Source organism: Octopus bimaculoides, chromosome 6 (assembly GCF_046866305.1).
Source record: "Octopus bimaculoides isolate indiv1 chromosome 6, ASM4686630v1, whole genome shotgun sequence".
Taxonomy (NCBI): domain Eukaryota; kingdom Metazoa; phylum Mollusca; class Cephalopoda; order Octopoda; family Octopodidae; genus Octopus; species Octopus bimaculoides.
The window spans coordinates 20930983-20953379 of NC_142933.1; the positions used below are offsets into that span (position 1 = coordinate 20930983).

A 22397-nucleotide genomic window follows, 5' to 3' on the forward strand; every position below is an offset into this window, starting at 1 on the left:
ATTGTAATGTCATTTCACAGGTTTGTGTTTTCTACACCAATATCTTTAGATTTCAATCCGTTTACCATACTCACATTACTTACTGTTTCTCTTTGAGACACATATCTCTCTAATTTATATCTGCTGTTCAAACCACTCCATACTCCAATTTCTTTCTTAACAGTTGTGTTTGCAGCAAGAATCTACTGTCCTACCACTAATTTGACACTTGAATATTAGTAACAAAATATCAGGCACAAGTTCTATTTTCTCCATTCCTCTAAATTCACCTGCAGTCTCCCAGCTACCAGCAGTTATTTGAACTTATCTTGTCCTGAGGACATCTCTCTTAAAAGTCAATATCCTTGCACAGAGATTGAAATATTTTGCCATCCTAAACGCTCTGGATCAATTAGTTTCACATAACAGAATTTCTGACTCGAAACAGACCACTTGGTCATCTCAAAATCCTACCATTGCATCAAACGATAATACAGTCGACACCATCCTACTAATCAGGCCTCTCGTATTTTGGCATAGTTACACCAAGTTGACAATTCAAAGTAGTAAATATGCTTCACCTCTGAAACTGCTAAGTGGAAGACTGAAAACAGTCCTTCCAGGTATGTCTTTTTAGAGTTACTACACAAATGAGAAACATTACCTACAACAACCAGAGAAGATAAACAGCCATCAAGCCAACAAAGACTGCTTTTGTGTATAGTATGGTTTGCAAGATCTCACTCTTTCCAAACTGTAACCAAATACCTGGTTGTTTGCCAAGAGGATAGCAACTTTAAAGAATCCTCCAATCCACAATTCCTTGTTCAAGATTGTTGTGGAAAGTAGCACTGTATTTGTTTCTAGCCCTTCATGGCAAAACAACAAATTTTGGTTGAAATTAGTTTCCAATCCATCGAATGAGAGGAATTCTGGGTATGAAAACATCCTCTCCATTTCCACATCTAGAGAGAATGGTGGTCTCAATAACATGTGACATCAACTTCTTAACTACCAGACATGTCCCACTGCAGAATGTTAGTAGATCCAAATTCTTCAATAACATTACTGGAGTTCCAATCTGTGGAGAAGTAGTCTTGGAGGCTCCAATGAATTGAGAAACATCTGTTGGATAATTTACCACCTCTTCTGGATGTGTATCATGAGGGCTTCCAGGAAGGTACTGCAGCAGCGGCTCATTAATTTTCCTTACAGTGCTGTTTTTGGAACTAGTATTTCTCTTTCATACAGCCAATTGAGATTGTGATAATTTTTTTTACCAATGGATGTAAGGGAGACAATCAAATTCTGAAAATTACTTCATAAAGAGTTACCTCCCTTATTCAACGTAACCCAGGAAAGAATATTTTTTATCTCCCAGAGGGCTCGTTACTCATGTGAAAAATTATAAGAGTCTAACACCATCTCTGGAACATAATTAATGTATGTTCCCTGTTTGGATAAAATCAATTTTCAACATGCATGTTTATGCACACAACCTCACGGCTGTGTGGTAAGTAGCTTGCTTACCAACCACATGGTTCCGAGTTCATTCCCACTGCATGGTACCTCGGGCCAACCAAAGCCTTGTGAGTGGATTTGGTAGATAGAAACTGAAAGAAGCCCGTTGTATATATGTATGTATGTGTGTGTCTGTGTTTGTCCCCCCCAACATCGTTTGACAACCCTATCACGGGAGGTGGTTCAGAGGTTTCCCGACCCTCTCGGGCCGAGGGAGACGCGCCCGCTGATACCGCCAGTGTAGAGCGCGTGCGGCCCTGAACATCTAAAGGCATCACAGACCTGTTATCGCTCCGCCTCGTGCGGCTTTCTGCCGCCTGTCCCTCTAAGAAGCGCTGCGTTCGCCAACCGACTGGCCCGAGCGCGACAGCGTGCCGCCGCCGGGCTCGCGCGGGCCGAGTCGACTGGTTCACCGCCGCCGCTCCGCAACCGACGTCGCGACCGAACGAGCGGGACGGGCGCGGCACCGCTCTCTTTCGGTGACGTCGCGGTCGCTGACGTGGTTCGTATCGCGACCGAGACGACGACCTTTCGATCGCACTGGCGGGAGGCTGCCGATGTCTTCGGCCTCTTTCCTCGTCTCCTAATCGCTTGCTCGCTTCCTTCTCGATGCCACGACTCGCTCGACCTGCTCGTTATCCGTCGACCTACTCGGCCGAGTGTCCTAGCGTGTCCTGGCGTGCGTAACACGCGGACGGTATCGCCGCCGAGACGATGGCCTTTCGATCGCCCCGGCGGGAGGCCTCCGCCGATGCGTCTGCAGCCTCTTTGCTCGCTCGCTTTTCTTCTCACTGCCACGACTCGCTCGACCTGCTCGTTATCCGTCAACCGCCTGTCCTAGCGTGCGTAACGCACGGACGCACACACACACTCGCGGTCGGTATCACCGCCGAGTCGACGGCCTTTCTATTAACATGTCACAGAAATATTTAGTTTTAGGATCGGCATTCAATTGAGATTTGTACATATTTACAAGAAATAAGGGCTAACATTCCTGAAATAATTATCATGTTTATTAGGAAATATATTCAATAAATATTTTGTAATTGTTGAAGACATGAGAAATATCAAACACATTTATTTTGATATTTTGTGACCATCATTTGTTACCTGAGTAAAATATACTAAGAAACTGCAAGGTAACTGAGGAAAGCTCTATGTAGTAACATAACCTGCTAGAAATAGCAGACAAATCTCGAATCAAACCCTACCATCTCAAATAAGAATAAGACTCTGTGGACAATGTAATTCTGAATGTTCAAAAAATAGGCTAGTTTTTGTCGGAATCAATCTGGGATGACTCAAGGTTAAACAACAATCAAATGAATTGTCAAGACATTTATATAATATAAACTACAAGATATGGTGTTAAATGTCGTACCAACTGGGAAGGTGTATACAAACATCACAAGGATAAAGATTTACTTATTTACTAATTAGCAGTGTCTCTGTCGTTTGTTTAACTCCTTAAGGGAGATAACTCCGCTCCTACAGGATATATCTCCCTCAGTTACTATATACTAATTAGGGATATACTCTTGCCACTGTGGTTAAAAACTAGGTAATATTACATCTGTAACAGTGTTACTGTTCCAAAGAAATTTGTTTCATTTCATTTAGATAAAAATTTTCCTTTTCAAAATTAGTATTCATTTCATTGTATTTTATGGGCATGAAATCTCAATAAAGTAAAGTAATGATATTGTATTTATAATCGTCCAACCCATGCTAGCATGGAAAGCAGACGTTAAACGATGATGATGATGAAGACATTACCTGATACTACACAGAATGGCAAAACTATGCCCCTGAAATTACTCAACATATGACATGTTATGCTCAGTGTCAACATATTTCTTTAAAATTCAGAAACGGTTTTGAGAAAATATCTCTCAGTAATCTACCGCTACATTTACTCTTTAATCTGTAAAATGTGTACAAGATTAATTAATATCTAAATTTGAAGACATTTTCACAAATTTCATAGTGATACAATTCATTTTTTACTGTGAATGAGATGATGCCGCGATAAATTTCCATTTTTAGAAAATGCTTCACCACAAATTTCACACTGGTATGGTTTTTCCCCTGTATGTGTCCGTATATGGCTTGATAAGTGACTACTACATGTAAATGCTTTCTCACAAATTTCACATTGGTATTGCCTTATTCCACTGTGAAGCCTTCTGTGGTCTGACAATTTAGTACTGCGTGAAAACACTTTCCCACAGATTTCACACTGGTATGGTTTTTCTCCTGTATGAATATGCTTATGATCTCTTAATGCACTATTTTGAGAAAATGCTTTCCCACATGTTTCACATTGGTATGGTTTTTCTCCTGTGTGAATACGTTTGTGATACAATAACTTAATACTACGTGAAAATGCTTTACCACAGATTTCGCAGTCAAATGGTTTCTCTCCAGTGTGAACACGTTTATGATACATTAAATCAGAATTACGAGAAAATTTTTTTTCACAAATTTCGCAGTTGAATATTTTTTCTTTGTGAATACGTCTATGATCTGACAAGTAACTATTACAAGAAAAGGATTTGTTACAGATGTCACAATTGTAGAGTTTTTCTCTTGAATGAGTACTTCTATGATCTGTAAGTCGTGTCATTCGGGAAAATGTTTTCCCACAAATTTCACAGTGGTATGGTTTCTCACCTGTGTGACTACGAATATGAACTATTAAGTGACTGTTTCGAGAAAACACTTTACCACAAACCTCACATTTGTAAGGTTTTTCCTCTGTCTGCAACATTTTCCAATAAATAAAGCTTTCATAAAATATATTCTACAGAAGAATTTGTTTCATCCAAAGCACTTGTAGTAGAAAATAGAATGTTCTCTTTGAACTGTTCCAGTGACTACTTGTCTTAATGAACTAGTTTGTCTCAAGTTCAGCTATATTTGTGATACCTTTTGCAAATTCGGTCATATCCTCATAAATGTGTTCTTAATCATTCAGCCAGCCTCAAAGAGTCTGGTAAATGCCATACTCAAGTCATTTTAACTGATGTTTTTTAATGACAACTTCTGGGATAATTTTCGTTAAAAATTCCAGTTAATACATCTATGAGCATTCCTCTTTTCAACATAGATCTCCTGAAATTAAATAAAACAAATCTTAGTATGTAGTAAGTAATGTAGTATATAATTGCCAATTAAGTCATGCCTGTAATTAAAAATAACATGTCTTTGTATGATTGTATGAGTATGTGCACTCACAATGTGTGAGCAATGAAAGTATAGTTATGTGTCCAGTGTTGAAAAATAAGCAACTGGTGCTTTCTATTACTATTAAAAAGTTCAAATCATTAATACTGATAAAATTATGGAAACCTCTAGGTAATCATTCAACCTGCAAAAAATAAAACAACCAAATCTCCCTCAAATCACACTCTAGTATCTTAATACAGCAAAGACATTTCCTATATATGCAATACCTAAAATAAAAAAAAACAAAAAAATTACGACTATAATGTGTTTGATCATAGGTCTCCTCAATAAGGGAAATTTCAGGGGGCTGAAAAACATTTAAAAGGGTAAAGATAAAAACTTTTTCCACCTTTGAAGGGTAATTTACTCATTATGTCTGCTGTTCTAACAGCAATTATATATATATATATATATATATATATATATATATATATATATATATATATATATATATATATATATATATATATATATATATATATATATATATATCTACATTCCTCCATGGCACTGCCCATCTCTTCGAAACGCCAGTGTTAAAACGGGGGTAGCTGATGAAGAAGAATGTTCTCTATGTGGCTTGTGTGTTTTCTCGTCTACGTTTTGTTTGCAATGTCCTGTACCCAGATATGCACCTATACATACAGGTGGATGTCGGTATGCACATACCTGTACGTATATATGCATATACTCATTTACTATTTGTTTATATATATATATATATATATATATGAGCCTGGTGTAACCATCTGGTTTCACCAGTCCTCAGTCAAATCGTCCAACCCATGCTAGCATGGAAAGCGGACGTTAAATGACGATGATGATGATGATGATGATGATATACATACATACATACGTATGCTACAAAATTCAGATTAGGTCTGGAAGTTTCTGGTAGAAATTCATGGGTGCTATCCTTCCTCTTCTGATTAAAGCATAGAAAATATTGGTCAAGATATTTCATTCCCAAAATTGTTTAAAATATTATATAAAGCTATATCCAGGCTACACTTATAAGTTGTAAGGGAAATATAAATTAATTTCTCATCGCTATTTCGAAATTTGGTAGAGTTCCTACTGAACGATATTCTCACCATTTTTTTTCTTTGGAGGAAGATGCTGAATTTTTATATTATACCCTTCCCCTTCCCCTTCCCAAAATGGTCTTTAGATTTTTGTTTTGGAAATCAGAGACTTAGAATGAGTAATTTTTTTTTTAATTAAAAAATAAAAGAAAAAACTCGTTTAACATCAGGACCTTAATGGGGCAACAGGATTTGAAGCTGCTGTATGTATTTTTATCTAAAAATATTCCATTTACATTGGAAGTATATAAATATATTTTGTTTGCATTTATAATTATATTTTCAACCAAAATAAATGTTTATTTGCTTCTTTGTTTTTTCAATAGTGAAAAAGAAAACAGGAAGAGGCGAGGTACAGTAGTTAAGAAGTCTGCTTCCCAACCACATGGTTTCAGGTTCAGTCTGAATGTGGCACCTTGGACAAGGATCTTCTACTTTAGCCCTAAGCTAACCAAAGCCTTTATGGATGGATTTGTTAGAGGAAAGTGAAAGCAGCCTGTTATGTATGTATGTGGGTCCTTGTTTTGATATCGCACGATAATTGTAAATTAGCGTCAGTGTCATTCATTTCCGGTGGAGGCGCAATGGCCCAGTGGTTAGGGCAGCGGACTCGCGTTGTGAGTGTTTATTGAGCGAAAACACCTAAAGCTCCACGAGGCTCCGGCAGGGAATGGTGGCGAACCCTGCTGTACTCTTCCACCACAACTTTCTCTCACTCTTTCTTCCTGTTTCTGTTGTACCTGTAATTCAAAGGGTCAGCCTTGTCACACTGTGTCACGCTGAATATCCCTGAGAACTACGTTAAGGGTACACGTGTCTGTGGAGTGCTCAGCTACTTGCACGTTAATTTCACGAGCAGGCTGTTCCGTTGATCGGATCAACTGGAACCCTTGACGTCGTAAGCGACGGAGTGCCAACAACATTCATTTCCAACATTTTGCGAAAACATGTCTGGCCATGACGAAATATTGCCTAGTTTGGAATATGAGAGTTGGCAACAGGAAGGATATTCCGTAGAAAATCTGCCTCATTAAACTCAGTTCGACCCACGCATGCAAGGAAAAAATGCACGTTAAATCAATAATGATGAGGAATAGATAAACAAAAATAAAGAAGCATGTGCATTCGGTCAATTCTACAGAGCGAAAAACAACTGGAAATTCAAACATCGCGAATAAAATACATGTATACACTTCAAATGTAAACGAATTACACGCACACACACAATTTATATCCATTTAAAAAAGAAAATGGAGAAAAGGAAGTTAATAAAAACGTACTCCAACTCTAATAAGCTTCTAATTACAAATAAATAGTCAACTCTTGTGGTTAATAGAATCGTTTGCACACGGGGCAAAATGCTTAGCAGCATTTCGTCCGTCTTAATGTTCTGAGTTCAAATCCCGCCGAGATCGACTTTGCCTTTCATTCTTTCGTGATCGATAAAATAAGTCCCAGCCAAGTACTGTGGTCAATGTAATCGACTTCCCCCGTCCCAAAATTGCTGGTCTTGTGCCAAAATTTGAAAGCAGTATTATTAGTGGCTGTAAGTAGTATCTTTATTGTAATTGACGTAAACGCCCTCCTTTTGTGTTGCATTTCGTCCTTTGATATTGTCTTAGGCTTTTACGGCTAATAAAAACTATCACCATTCATAGTAAGCATTAATGTTATTAGCTGGTGCAGAATCTCAGAAATCGAAGGGAAGTTTTAAAAGGGGGAAAAAAAAAACAAAAAAAAAACGCGTTGAAGGCAAGTCTTTCTTTTGAAGATCCACGCTAAAACCATTGTGTCGGGCTGACAATGTTTAAGGAGGACAAGATTGTTTTCAGAAAAAAAAAACATCAACACTAATTTTGAAATAACTATTATAAACATATGAAACGAAAGCTACCTCACCTCAGCATAGCCATGTTCTCTGGATTATTTTCCTATTCTCTGCTCCTTAAACACATTAGCACTATTAAACAGTGCTAAGGTGTTCAAGCAACTTTAACCACTAAAATTATACACAGTAGTTTCGGTATCTGATCATCAAATATCATTAACCATTTGACAGAATGTGGCAAAATTCCACATGCTGTCGACGACCGGAAGTACAGTGATGTCTAACTGATAAACAATGTTGGATATATTGTAAAACCCGGAATGTGAGGGTTTACTATTTCATTTACTGTGAGGAATGAAGGGGAGGAGAACGTTTCGAGTAATTGTCTTTCTTCAGAAATTAAATATAAGGTTGTTTAGATTCGAGTCAGCACTGATCCAGTCGACCTATGTTCAAAGAAGTTCCAGTCCTGACCATAGTGTCTTTTTATAGAAATAAAATATGTATTCTCGATATAACTAGAGCGTGGTGACCCCATTGACTTTGTTTCCCCATGACTTCTTTAAAATGCATATTTTTGTTTCGAGGGTGCATAAAAAAAAAATCGGCGTAGTTTCTTTTCCGCTTCAAATCCTACTTTCGGTGCCGATCAATAAAATACCAGTCCAGACTGGAGCCATTTCTCTTTCTTCTTCTTTTCTTCCTCTTCTTTCTCTCCCGCCTCTTTCTCTCTCTCTCTCTCTCGGAGAAGAAGAAGAAGAAGAAGAAGAAGAAATCGGATGTGTTCGGACGTGGAGAAGTATGAGCTCCGCGCCATTTAAAATGCCCAATATGGGACAGTGCAACCACAACTCAATCAAATGTTGATAGTATCTATCTATCTATCTATCTATCTATCTATCTATCTCTGTGTGTGTGTGTGTGATACAGTTTGAGTGGGCGAGGAAGTCCGTTTGTTTTTCTCCTTTATTAAGAAAGAGCAAACAAATTTTTTTTTCTCTTGGAGAAGGACTTTGTTCGAAATGTCGGAAGCTTCCTATCACAGAAGCACATCCTATCAATAACATACTTTTACTTTTGTACCAATGGGTATGATTTGGGGTGATGTAGGCCAATATGAGATCTTTGATATGTATGTATGTATGTATGTATGTATGCATGTATCTATCTATCTATCTATCTATCTATCTATCTATCTATCTATCTATCTATCTATCTGTATGTATGTATGTGTATGAGTACGTGTAGAAAGCTCATGTATAGGGTTTTGGGTGCACTTGATTCTCGGGTCGTGTGACGCATTGGATTTTTGAGAACGTTGCTGTGAGGTTGATTATGCGACGATCTGGATGGAGTCTTGCACTCTCAGTCGCTAAAATATCACGGGAACAGGTATTTATTCCATCCTAATGTGTTCGTAGACTCAATATTAATTTCAAATTTTGGCACAAGGCAAGCAATTTCAGGGGAGAGGGTAAGTCGATTATTTTGACTCCAGTGCTCAACTGATACTTATTTTATCAACCTTGAAAGGATGACAGGCAAAGTCGACCTCGGTGGAATTTGAACTCAGAACTCAATATTAATGCTTATTTTTATATCAAGTTATAAAAAAAAAATTCATTAAACTGAAGGATTACTCAATACTTTTAGTGGAGTACCTGTATATTAAACTTTTACAAGTAGAAGGGTCCAGTGACTTCGAAGTTTCAGCCTGCTAGCTTTCGTCAGACAGCCTATATATCAATGGTTCCCAACATGTTGTACGCGTACCACGTGTGGTAAGCGAGCACTTTCGGGGTAATATGCGATTTTTAGTTCGTGCTGTTTCCAACATTCGGCCAGCATGTAATTAATGCATTCCAAATCAATCAACCAGTAATCAGTACTTTTCGATTACCTTTTATTCGCTCTCTGTACAATGATCAGCGCCGTCCAACCAATGCGCGTGTCCTTGGGTATGGCGTGATGCACGAACGTATAAAATCCGCCGTGTGCTCATTAATAAATGACAGTTGTTTGGTTTCTGGTGCGTGTCTTTGTTCTCTCTGGACAGGGTAGAGGCTGACTGTGGGGCTAGCGAGGCAGGCAGGCCGTTACAAGTTACTATTTTCTTCACGAAAATGTTTACTGTCTTACACAAGGTAATCTGGCAACGATTTGCTACTTTCATATCCATAATTTTCTTATTGTGTATATTATCATTATTATCATTAATATAATTTTGTATATTTTTTATTTTTATATTTCTTTATTTCTTGATTGATTGATTATTTTTTTGTACTTTTCCACAGGTTTTGATAACCTGCCGAAGCTAAACTATGACCATGGGTACATAAAGTATGGCTTCATTGCAATCGAACGTGGAGGAGAAGCTCCCCCGCAGTGTCTGCTCTGTATGAAATCCCTTTTCAATGCAGCCATGAAACCCAGCCTGCTCAAACGTTATCTTGAGACGAATCACGCGGACAAGAAGGACCGAGATCAGGATTACTTCCAGCGACTTGGCGAGACCGTAAAGCGGCAGCGCATATACAAGACTGGCCAGATCTACCAGAAGAGGGCAGGAATTGTGAAAGGTATCCTATGAAGTTGTTCTCCTGGAGGCTAAAAACATGAAGGCGCATATCATTGCAGAGTCTCTCGTCATGCCAGCGGCAAAAATCTTGGTCAGGTACGTAATTGGAGAGGGGGCGGCGGCGAAGCTGGAGAGTGTTTCTGTCTCTAACAACACCGTAGAGCGCCGTATCGAGGAGATGTCGGTCGACATTGCCGACCAAGTGTTTGAGGGAGTGAGAGCCTCAAAGTACGAATTTGCTATTCAACTCGACGAATCGACGGACATCGCCAACTGCTGTCAACTACTTGCCTACGTCCACTTCGCGCAGAATAATGCTGTGAAGACTGAAATACTGCTGAGCTAGAAGCTGTCCAGTACAACGAAAGGAAAGCTTATTTTCGACGTTTTGGACAATTTCTTCGAGCAGAATGAACTGGATTGTGGAAAGTTGGTCGGATGCACGACTGATAGTCGAAAGTCAGATTTTCAAGCTCATGCGAAAGCTATGTCATCAAACGCCACCGCTGTCCATTGTTTCATACACAGATTCGTCCTTTGTTCTCAGGTGCTCCCTCCGAAGTTTTTATCATGCTTGAACCACCGAGTTAGTAGAATCGTGAATTTCGTCAAAACGTTGGCTTTGAATACTCGGCTGTTCAAGCTGCTCTGCGAAGATTTCAGCTCCAACCACATCTGTTTCCTCTACCACACTGGCTCTCGCGAGGTAATGCGACGAGGCGTCTCTTTGAATTGAAAGATGAACTTCTTGTTTTCTTCACGAAGAAAGAACACGATTTTCAAAAAGATCTGGAGGACGAGGAGTTTATCTCAAGGTTGGCCTACCTGTTGGATATTTTTGGAGCCTTCAACTACTTAAACCTGTCGTTTCAAGGGCCCAACTGCACTGTCACAGAGTTCATCTCAAAGCTGGGAGCATTTGTCCGGAAGTTGGATCTGTGGTTGAAGAACGTGGAGAGCAAACGCTACGGAATGTTCGAACTCCTGACTACACTTGAAGCGAGCCCAGTGATGAATTTACCCAAGTAATCGTCCGCCAATCCATTCTCCGTTGATCCAACCGAGTTACCTGTCGGAACTAGGGAACAAGCAGAACTCATAGATATCCAGGCTGACGAGACAGCAACGATGAAATAAAAAAGAAGGCTCTCCTATAAACTTCTGCTTAAGCATGGCCTTCTCCTATCCGACTCTAGCCCGCCACGCTGTTCCCCAGCTACTGATTTTCTCCTCTACGAGGGAGTGTGACCAGGGGTTCTCAGCCTTACTGGCCACCAAGTCGAAGAGCCGGAACCGTCTTGCTGCCCCCGGCCATGATTTCCGATGCGCTGTAAGCAAGGTTATGCCCCGCATTGACCAGCTGGTGGGGAAGAAACAGATTCAGCCCTCGTATTCAATTGAGCTGTGTTCTTTGTTGCTAGTTCATTTGTGTTTTCTACTGATTGAATTGATATCTGATCGAATTGAGTTTTTCTGGAACCAGGTGGTACGCGGTGGCTGTACGAAATCTCAAAGTGGTACGCGATCACAAAAAGGTTGGTAACCACTGATATATATAAATATACTATCCACCATATATACAAGCTCCACGAGGGTATTTTCACCTAGACTGGGCCTTTTATTTTTTCGGGTTGTCCTCTCTTTTTCTCTCAGCTGTAAACGGTAACCCTGCAACGGACTAGCTTTCCGGTAAGGGTGATGAGCATACTTCCACATGTGTGCTACCCCGATTTTATTTCCTCATAACTTCCAGAAAAATGGATATTTTTCAATGAAATTTTCAACAAATACTCTTCGCGTGGTGTAGGTTCCGATCATACCAGAATTTGTAGTGAAAAACAAAATTATTTTAGTTAGTTGGGAGAGGAGTTTCGGAAAATTCACACGACTCGGCCTGACTTCCTTGTAACTTTCAGAGAAATAGGTATTTTTTAATAAACTTTTCAATAAATACCCTTCAGAATGCGTAGATTACGATTATATCGTAATTTAACATGAACAAGAAAATTGGTGAGCACTCACACACATACATACTGTCACATATATATCTATAAAATGAAAATTGAAATTTTGAAAACAAAAGAAAAAACAACTAGCGTATGTCACTATGTTTGTGTGTCTATTCACCAATTTTCCTTTCAATATTGAATAACGATATAATCGTAATTTACACACACTGAAAGGTATTTGTAGAAAATTTCATTAAAAAAATACCCATTTTTCCAAAAGTTACGAAGAAACAAAGCTGGCTCCTGAGAATTTTCCGAAACTCTTCACCTCGGAAAATTTTTTCAATACTAATTCCGATTTCATTGTGAAAAAAAAAAATTCATTTTTCTGAAAGTTATGTGGAAACAAAATTGATGCAGGGGTACATATGGGGAGGTACGCCGGGGAATGCTGGTATGCTCGCCTAGCTAGTGGTGTGGCATTATTCGAAAGCTAAAACGACGCAAAGTGCATTGTGACCAGCGATGTATAACACCTGATAATCTGGTCAATCACGCGACCACACGATATATATATATATATATATATATATATATATGTGTGTGTGTGTGTGTGTATATATATATATATATATATATATATATATATATATATATATATATATACACACAAACACACACACGTGTGAGTGTGTGTGTATCTTCGTCACCCATCACTGTTTGACAACCGGTGCTGGTTTGTTAACGTCTTGGTAGTTAGCAAAAGAGACTGAAACAATAAGTACCAGACTTTAAAAATAAAATAAGTATTGGGGGGTCAATTCGTTCGACGGTGGGGTAACGCCTCAGCGTAACCGCAGTCCAATAACTGAAACAAGTAAAAGATAAAAGGTGTGTACGTGTGTGTGTGTGTGTGTGTGTAGTTATAGTGGAATCGGTTAGTTTTTCCTTCTCTATACTTCCGGTCAGTGACACCTCATTCTATGTTGTGCTGCTCAGTTGATAAGTCTACCGTGTTGGTCGTAGTGGACATTTAAAGACTGCTGTAGTATCAGCAGACCAGGGACACTTTGGGAGGATGCGTGGCTGTACAATAACTAACTGCATAGGAGTGTTAAAATGAAGATAAGGTAGAAAAGGGTGAAAAATCGAGGTAAGAAAGCTTTTGTTTGCTATGGATACGTATATGTGTGAATATTTATGTATGTTTATACGTAGGCGCCAATAGATGCGATTTTCTGAACAATAGCAATATAAGTGAACATATATACAGTCAACATTTGTGCAACCGCAGAATAATGACGTGTAAATTGTTGATGAATTTCTGCAAAGTAATTCTCACTTTGAAACGGTTTCTTTTCCCACTTGTAAAATAATTTCTTAGAAATAATTATGAATTCGTTATTTGCTTCCAGTATATTATTGTATTTAATTCTGAGTCGTGGTCTCTTTGTCTTGTTGATGAAATGTAAAGAAGTTCTTTTTATTGTTTTTGTTGCATTACTTCACTGTTGTGGACCGCGATATATTGTTGTTTAGCACCAAATCAACCTTGATCCAGTAGACCCTATGATCAAAGGCATTCTAGCCATGACCATCTTGTTATTTTAGAGGTATATACCACTACATTATCTTCCGTGTTTTTTACTTGCTCAGAATAGCTGGCTGTGTTTTGTGAGAAATGTAGCTGTTATTTCTAACAGTTTGAGTAACCATTTGGAGGCTCATTCATTAGTGCGATTTTGTAAAGTGAACTGCCGAAGAAGCTTAAAACATTTTTGTATTTCTATATTTCATTCGCCTATGAAATAAAATACAATAAATTAATTTATTCAGAACACTCTTGGATATGTGAACACGCAAATGTAACCAGTATCTGAGGAGCAAAGCTGTGAAAATGATGCAAAAGTTCCAAAGTAGTATTTTGTATTTTTAACACTTCCCGTTTGAAGATAAGTGCTCTCGTCGTAGTATTTGAGTTGCATTCATTTGATAATGGATGAGTGCTCTCCCTTATTTAAGCCGGTTGTTAGCTTATATCTTTATATGCTGAATAAAGTCTTTGGTATTAATGATCTTATCTACTTAATAAATCAGATACAGACAGATTTCTATGCTTTCAAAATACAACCAGTTCTCAGTCTTCAGATTTTAAACGCTAGTTACATACGTCAATTTTTTTTTACTAGCATTTTTGACTTACATTGGCTGTATACCCCCGGTGGCACGTAAAAAACACCATTTTGAGCGCGGCCGTTGCCAGTACCGTGTGAATGGCTCTCGAGCCGGTGGCACGTAAAAGCACCCACTACACTCACGGAGTGGTTGGCGTTAGGAAGGGCATCCAGCTGTAGAAACTCTGCCAGATCAGATTGGAGAATGGTGCAGCCTTCTGGCTTGCCAGTCCTCAGTCAAATCGTCCAACCCATGCTAGCATGGAAAGCGGACGTTAAACGATGATGATGAAGCTATGTCTCAAAGTATTTGAATTTATATCACATAGTGACAGTTGAAATAAATTGCCTAAAGGTTTGTTTTGCTAGTAACTTCGAAACAATTTATTGAATCCTTAGCACTCTTGGTTAAGCAATATATCTTCAATGTGTATATCGTTGCTATTATCTTAAACTGTCGTATGTCCAAAATTTGGCCAAATGCGTTTTTCTCAATATTTATTTTTGCTAACAAAAACCGGTTCTTTTCATGAAACTATCGTATCTCCAGCTACTTCAGATGCCAAGATATGAAAATTGTCAAAGCGTAGTACAACGGTTTTGCTATGGAATGGTGAAACTATTTTTCGTTTTCTGAAAAAGCAACGTTTTGGGCTTACGACACTTTTGCATAATAATACCGATAATGGATGACTTTATTTCTAAAATAATTTCCACACGATATAAGCCTTCAAAAAAATAAAAAGCTGAACTTCAAACAACTGTATCACAATTCAGAGCACTAGACTTATCTTGAAAGAATGTTAGTTTAAAATCAACATATTTTACAAGGGGGAGTTCACCAAACAAGATGTTTCAGCTGCTGATTCACAGTTTTTTTTTTGTTTTTTTTTTGTGTGTGTGATGGTGCGTGTATATAAATGGACGTAAAAAATCTCCAATGAGATGCAATATGTCACAAGTATAAGAAAAAAGACTTTTTCTTTACTCTACAAAGTACATAATGAACCCACAAGATGCCATTATAGGACAAGTTAATAAACCCATCACCATTTTATCACAGCTAATATTGCTTTTGGAATGGTTCAGTTATTAAGCTCTTCAGATACAACATTATCACAATGCCAAAAGCAATCCCTTAGCAGCATTCAGTTATTGGAATGTAATGATCAATTTGAGTTTGTTCAGAAAAGTAGTAGTGTAACAGACACTATTTCCAAAGTCCTATTTGCTACCCCTGGAAAGTGTGATAAATGCCTAGTATTTCCTTCAAACTTTGCTTTGTTGCATTTATTCAAACCCCAAAGAATCCTTCTGAACACATGTTTATGATGCTCTCCCACTACTCCTGCTCATGATCGGAGATGCACATATTGTCAGCCACTGAGGGGCTTGTTGTAGTCATTAAGGTCAAGCAACTGACAAGCAAATCTGTGGTATTGAGCAGGATACTTACTTTAATATTTCTGCTTCAGCAACTCAGCACTGAATCTGTTAGGTCAGTTTCAAAACATTGATGTCCAGATCACAAAAGCAAAGTTTAAAAGAATAGTAGTAATTTTCTTTGATTTCTAGATAGAAGCAAATAGGAAATAACACTTACTGCCCAAAAACAATAAAAAAAACTATATTTTGTTACACAGTGAGTTGAGAAACTTGTTTCCCAACCACATGGTCTTGTTCAGTCCCACTGTGCAGCACCTTAGGCAAGTGTCTTCTATTATAGCCCTGGGTTGACCAATGTCATCTGAGTGGATTTGATAGATGGAAACTGAAAGAAAGCCATCATATATATAAATATATATATGTGTGTGTGTCTGTGTGTACTCTTGTCTTGATATTATGTGATGGTAGTAAATCAGTATTACTATCATACAAGCAATGTAGTTCATTTTCAGCCTTCTGTGGAAAGCATGTCTTGCTTGGAATCAGGTGAAGGTTGGTGACAGGAAGAGTATCTCGCTATAGAAAATGTACCTCAACAAATTCTATCTGACCCATGTCAGCTGGAAAAGTGGACATTAAACGATTATTATGTTGATACAGAATACCATCACTAATTATAAATTTCATTGATAGTTCTTAACTAAGATTTGGTTTCTTTATTTTCAGGGCAGCAATGTTGAATAAAAGAATTCTACAAGAAGATACCAACAATCAACTGTGTTAGCTGCAATAACCTGTGTCTGGTATTTATTAGTCTCTGAAGATAATAATCATATTTAAGGAGAAAATTAGTTGTAATATGATTAATATTGGTGAGAAGTAGTTTTTCTCACAAATTGAACAATTTCAGTTGACACAAACTGTTTCATGGAGGTAAAAGAGCTGACCAAAGGATTGTTTCTTTAAGGACATTGCAAATTCAAAATCAACCGATACACTTGAAGAGATTTAATACCTCAGGAGAGTTTTATTGGAAGAAACATTTGTTCTAATGCAATTGTCTTCATGGTACAAAAACAGAGAAGCAATTGTCTGTTAAAGCTGTATCATTTCAATAATGTTTGAGACTGAAGAGAAACCATACAGATGTGATGTTTGTGGAGAACTGTTTACTAGTAATGCTAACTTAACTTCTCATAAACGAACTCACACAGCAGCAAAACCATTCCAGTGTGACACATGTGGAAAAGCTTTTTCAACCAGGAGTAGTGTATCACGACATCAGGTTAGTCACACTGGAGAAAAACGATACCGCTGTGATATTTGTGGGAAGGCATTTTCTTATAACAGTGGATTAAGAGCTCATATACATATTCACACTGGAGAAAAACCCTACCATTGTGATGTCTGTGGTAAATCATTCTCGAGTAGCAGCATTTTATCAGATCATAGTCATATTCATATAAAACCATTTCGATGTGATATCTGTGGGAAAGGCTTCTCACGTAAAAGACTTTTAGTATTTCATAAAGATAAACACGCTGGGAGAACACGATATCATTGTGAATTCTGTGGAAAATCATTTTATGTAAAGAGTCAGTTATCTGTTCATAAATTTATTCACAGAGGGACTCAGCCATATTCCTGTGATATTTGTGGGAAAACTTTTCCAAAAAAGATAAGATTGACCTACCATAAAATTATTCACTCAACAGAAAGACCATATAAGTGTGATATCTGTGGGAAATGTTTCTCACGAAAGGCTTACATGAAATGTCATAGACTTACACACACATCTAAGGAATACCATTGTGAAATATGTGGCAAAGCATTTTCTCACAGCAGTAACTTGGCAGCTCATAAACGTCTCCATACTGGAGAAAAACCATATCATTGTGATGTGTGTGGGAAAGCATTTTCTCGAAATTCTAACTTATCTCGTCATAAACGTTCTCACACTGGAGAAAAACCATACCAGTGCGAATTTTGTGAGAAAGCATTTCATAGAAAATCCCACTTAGCAGAACACAGACGTATTCACACTGGAGAAAGGCCATACCAGTGTCAAATTTGTGAGAAAACATTTTATAGAAAGGATCACTTAGCAGATCATACACGTATACACACTGGAGAAAAACCTTACCAGTGTGAAATTTGTGACAAAGCTTTTTCCACCAGCAGTCATTTATCAGACCATATACGTATTCACACTGGAGAAAAACCATACCAGTGTGAAATTTGTGGTGAAGCATTTTCTAGGAACAGAAATTTATTACGTCATAAACCTATTCACACAGAAAATTCGTGAAAATGTCTCTTAAAAAATAAAATTAAATGGACTTGCAAGAAAATCTATCTTTGAGTTTTATGAAATTTTTCTCAAAATTGTTTCTTGATGTTTATTATTATTATTATTATTATTATTATTATTATTATTATTATTATTATTATTATTATCATTATTATTGTTATTGTTATAGAAGAAACCAATTATTATAAATACATTTCAAAAAGAGAACCCTATCATGTTGGGAAATTCTCATTTGGTATGATATTGAACATCATACCTGTCAAGTGAAATCTCATCAAAGTTATGTTTGTAAGTAAACCACAGTATAATTCTTCATCTTACCATCCAGCTGGGTTACTAAAACATTGTACTAATGCTTTATCAATATATAATGTTTCTAGCTTATCATGTTATCCTCTCTGTTATACACAATTAGGTGACAGTAATAGTACTTGTTTTGACTCTCTTTCAATTTTTCTTGCAATATCTTCAGCAACAATTCGTGAGTATATTTCTTAATAAAATCGTTAATTATTTCTGGATTAAATGTTACATTTCCAAATACTTCTAGCATATTGTATATGCTTACCTCTTACAGTTGGTGGATAAATCTGAAATGAAATATTAATTTCTGAGAGTTATGAAGTTGACAATTTACTGGATTATATTAGTTGTTGAATCCATCAATATGTGTGTTGGCTGTAAGGGACATTAAAAATTAAGGCAATATGTGTTTGACCAAGCATTATGGTCTCTCTATTTCAATGTGATGTAAAGTTTCAATGAAATATAGAAACCAATTTTTCAAATTTTTAAAAAACCCAGTGGCTGATTGCCTGCATTCTCTAATTAAAATTATTTATTACATTTATGTTTATTACCACATGTCTACAATTGTTAAGGAAATCAATGTTACTACATCACTGTACAGTTTGTATAGTACAAACCATGCTAACATACCAATGAAGTAGTCTCTATATGATTGCTGGACATGTTACAAATTGCAACCAAATCTCCCTCATATTACACCCTGTTATCTCAAAAAGGCAGGGAGCACACAATGTCTGAGAAAAGGGTGGTGTGTTTTGGCTGAAACATGTTTGATTGTAAATTTTCTCAGTCAAAGCTGGCATGGAACTAAATAGCAACTGCTATCCAATGTTCTGCTTTGGTAAAATAATGCCAACACTAATATGTACAAGTATTTTGAGATCCCAGAAAGAGTTACATTAAATATAGAGGTGATTAAATTTGGTGTGAATGGCAATTGTGTCCAAGGAGTGGCGAGTGCACCTTGGCCTGGAGATTTGCATAAATATAAACTTCTGCAAACCAATCAGAAAGTCAAGTAATTGTTAGATTAACTTTGAATTGAGAAGTGACAATTCAGATGGTTATAAGCAAAACATATATTCTTGGTCTTCTTCATAGACGAGTATTTAATATAGTAAAATAAGGTGGAAATGACTGCAGTATCATTATCAATTAACATCCAGCTTCCATGCTAGCATATGTTGAAAAATTTGGCAGGATACAATGAACCAAAGGACTACATCATGCACCAATTTCTATTTTGACATGGTTTCTATGGCTTGATGCCCTTTCTAATACCAACCACTTTATAGAGTGTATTAGGTGCTTATTTTCATGGCACCAGCACTAGTTACGATCACTTAAAGTAGACTCCTATAACTAAGGGAGACCAGAAGGGAGAGCGGGCAATGATCCCAGATGGAGAGATGGTAAGAGGGGAGGATGGGGAGTGTGGCAGGGAACAGAGGGGAGGGAAAGTATTAGTAATAGGATTGAGAAAGAGGGCATGAGAGCCCTTCAAGTAATTTGTCTGAGGCTGCCTCTGATTGTTTGATACAAAACCACTTAAAATCTTCCATCATAATTTTTATAAGATTTTAGCTGCAACAAAATACCCTGAATTGAAATGCTGATTATACAACACTGCCTAAAGCTATTTTCTTGGTTCACAATATATCAAAATCATCACCATAGTTTTTAATTTGGTTTCTGAAGTTATATCCTATACATACCTTTTGTGCCAAATCTTTTATTACAACCACAGACATATACAAATGTTCATTTATAGATACATACATCATATATATATATATATATATATATATATATAAATGAGAATGTTTGTCTGTCTGTGTGTGTGTCTCTGTGTGATTCCCTAAAACTCGAGAACTACACAACCAATTTCATTCAAATTTTACGCATGTCTTACTTAGGGTCCCGGTTGTGTTTTAGTCAAAAAAAATGTTTAACTTCTTGCATAGTTCGAGCCCACAGCAACATCATATCTCCTCCACTATTTAAGTATTACATGTCAAAAGTGAAACAAAAACACTCATGTCAAATACTTTCATTTTAATGGTTTCATTTTCATACTGAATCTACTACAATGAAACTATACTTTCACATATATACAGGCATACATACATACATGCATATATATATCTGCACAAATGTATCCATATACATGTATATATATATATAGAGAGAGAGAGAGAGATGTATATGTATACATGTATATATAGATATAGATCTATATGCATACATGTATATGTATACATATGTGTAGATGTATATATATAGATGTACATGTAATATGTACACATATATACATGCATACAGATATCTATACATATATACACTCATACATGCACACAAACACACATTAGGCATTTGTTTTTTTTTTATCCAAAACTACGTCAAAAGTACTGAATGGATCTTTATGAAATTTGGAAATTATATTCTATGCATAATGGCCATAATCCCCATGAAAATTCATATATTTTTCATGCTGATGAAATTTTAACCATACATATTACACACAAATAAAGTAATATTTCTAAAATTTCTTCTTCTTAGAAGTTACAAAGACCCCTTTCATGGGGACTTCACACCCACAATTTAGTCATTTTTCCTAAGCAAAAACGAATACAGTTGTACCATTGGAAGCTATTGGGTCACCCGAATATAACAGATGAGCATTATTTGTAATTCAACGGTACAACAGTGTAAGACTATCCTTTCAGATATACTTACATTGTGATTTCTGCAATGTGGTGCATAAATTGTCAAGTAAATGAGATGCATCTTTGCCTCCACTGATTCACTTGCAAACTCCAGAGGCGACACTTTCATTTCCCTTTACTCCAAACGTCACACGTTGTTATTTCAATTGGGTCATGCCCTTCCAATTGCTATAGTTCCGTAATGCATCTTACAGCTGTGTCTGTCACCTGTATGGTGAGGAATCCTACATTGGGGAGTAGTAACGACTAGGCTATGGTAGCTGACTGATTATCGTGATCATTCGTCTTTTCGTTTCCTGTAGCTTTGCTCTCTTTTACAAACCCAGTGAATATACATATATTTCCTATTTCAAAGAAATTCAAACAATACATATTACACCCAAGTTAAAAAGATTCCCAACAATTCAACTTCTCTGGTTGACATTAACACACCCATCCCCAATAGGGGCCTTAACTCCCACATTTTTCAGCTCCATGAGCTCCATTTTTCAGGTGCAAAATCCTTTTTACTATCCTTAACACTGGAATTTTGGAATGTGTGCATAAATATCAGATATATAAAGATGAAAATGTGTGTCTGTGTGAATCCTTAAAACTCGAGAACTACACAACCAATTTCATTCCAAATTAACAAATGCCTTACTTAGGGTCCGTGTAGTGTCTTAGGCCAACAAAATTTTTAACTTCTTGCATAGTTTGAGCCCACAGCAATATCATATCTCCTCCACTATTTCAGTATTACATGTCAAAAGTGAAACAATAACATCACTCTACTGTAATGTCAGATACTTTCAATTTTATACTGAAACTATTAAAGTGAGACTATACTCTCCCATATATACAGGCATACTTTAAGACCCAAGTTAAAAACATACCCAACAATTCAACTTCTCTGGTTGACATTAACACATGTTGATGTACTTGCCTCAATAGGTCTCCTCAAGCACAGCAGGTCACCCTACGATTCAAGGTACTTTTGAATGGGCTGGGGGTGGGGCTGGTTATGCGAAACTGGTGTAGGATACAGCCGGGTATTCGCAGTCACAACATATCTCCAGAGGTCTCTGTCTTTCGTCATTGCCTCTGTGAGGTCCAACATTCGAAGGTCATGCTTGACCACCTCATCTCATGTCTTTCTGGGTCTACCTCTACTCCGGATTCCTTCAACTGTTTGAAAGTGGCACTTCTTCACACATCTCTCTTCATCCATCCATAGTACATGACCATACCAGCTCAAACGTCTCTCTTGCATGCCACATCCTATGTTTCTTATGTCCAATATTTCTCTCAGGGCACTTACACTCTGTTGTGTGTGCAAACCGA

General features: G+C 37.3%; 2 protein-coding genes across 6 annotated transcripts; one reads left to right on the forward strand and one right to left on the reverse strand.

Annotated features, from left to right (window-relative positions):
* Window positions 1-2495: 2495 nt before the first annotated feature.
* On the reverse strand, window positions 2496-8075 carry LOC106879558 (uncharacterized). Of its 2 annotated transcripts, none has more exons than XM_014929194.3 (2): window positions 7713-8075; window positions 2496-4614 (listed from the first exon to the last, which is right to left on the reverse strand). In XM_014929194.3, the coding sequence occupies exon 2, from the start codon at window positions 4268-4270 to the stop codon at window positions 3497-3499; it is 774 nt and encodes a 257-aa protein (XP_014784680.1). In that variant the 5' UTR covers window positions 4271-4614; window positions 7713-8075; the 3' UTR covers window positions 2496-3496. The 2 variants fall into 2 exon arrangements, with proteins under 2 accessions (XP_014784680.1, XP_089209697.1); XM_089353571.1 differs by lacking the exon at window positions 7713-8075 and adding an exon at window positions 7094-7688.
* Window positions 6145-18079, forward strand: LOC106879556 (uncharacterized). 4 transcript variants are annotated; one of them, XM_089353570.1, is made up of 3 exons: window positions 6145-6316; window positions 9936-11754; window positions 16455-18079. In XM_089353570.1, the coding sequence occupies exon 3, from the start codon at window positions 16846-16848 to the stop codon at window positions 18034-18036; it is 1191 nt and encodes a 396-aa protein (XP_089209696.1). In that variant the 5' UTR covers window positions 6145-6316; window positions 9936-11754; window positions 16455-16845; the 3' UTR covers window positions 18037-18079. The 4 variants fall into 4 exon arrangements, with proteins under 4 accessions (XP_089209696.1, XP_089209693.1, XP_089209694.1 ...); XM_089353567.1 differs by lacking the exon at window positions 6145-6316 and adding an exon at window positions 9201-9785; XM_089353568.1 differs by lacking the exons at window positions 6145-6316; window positions 9936-11754 and adding an exon at window positions 9201-9785.
* The last annotated feature ends 4318 nt before the right edge of the window (window positions 18080-22397 follow it).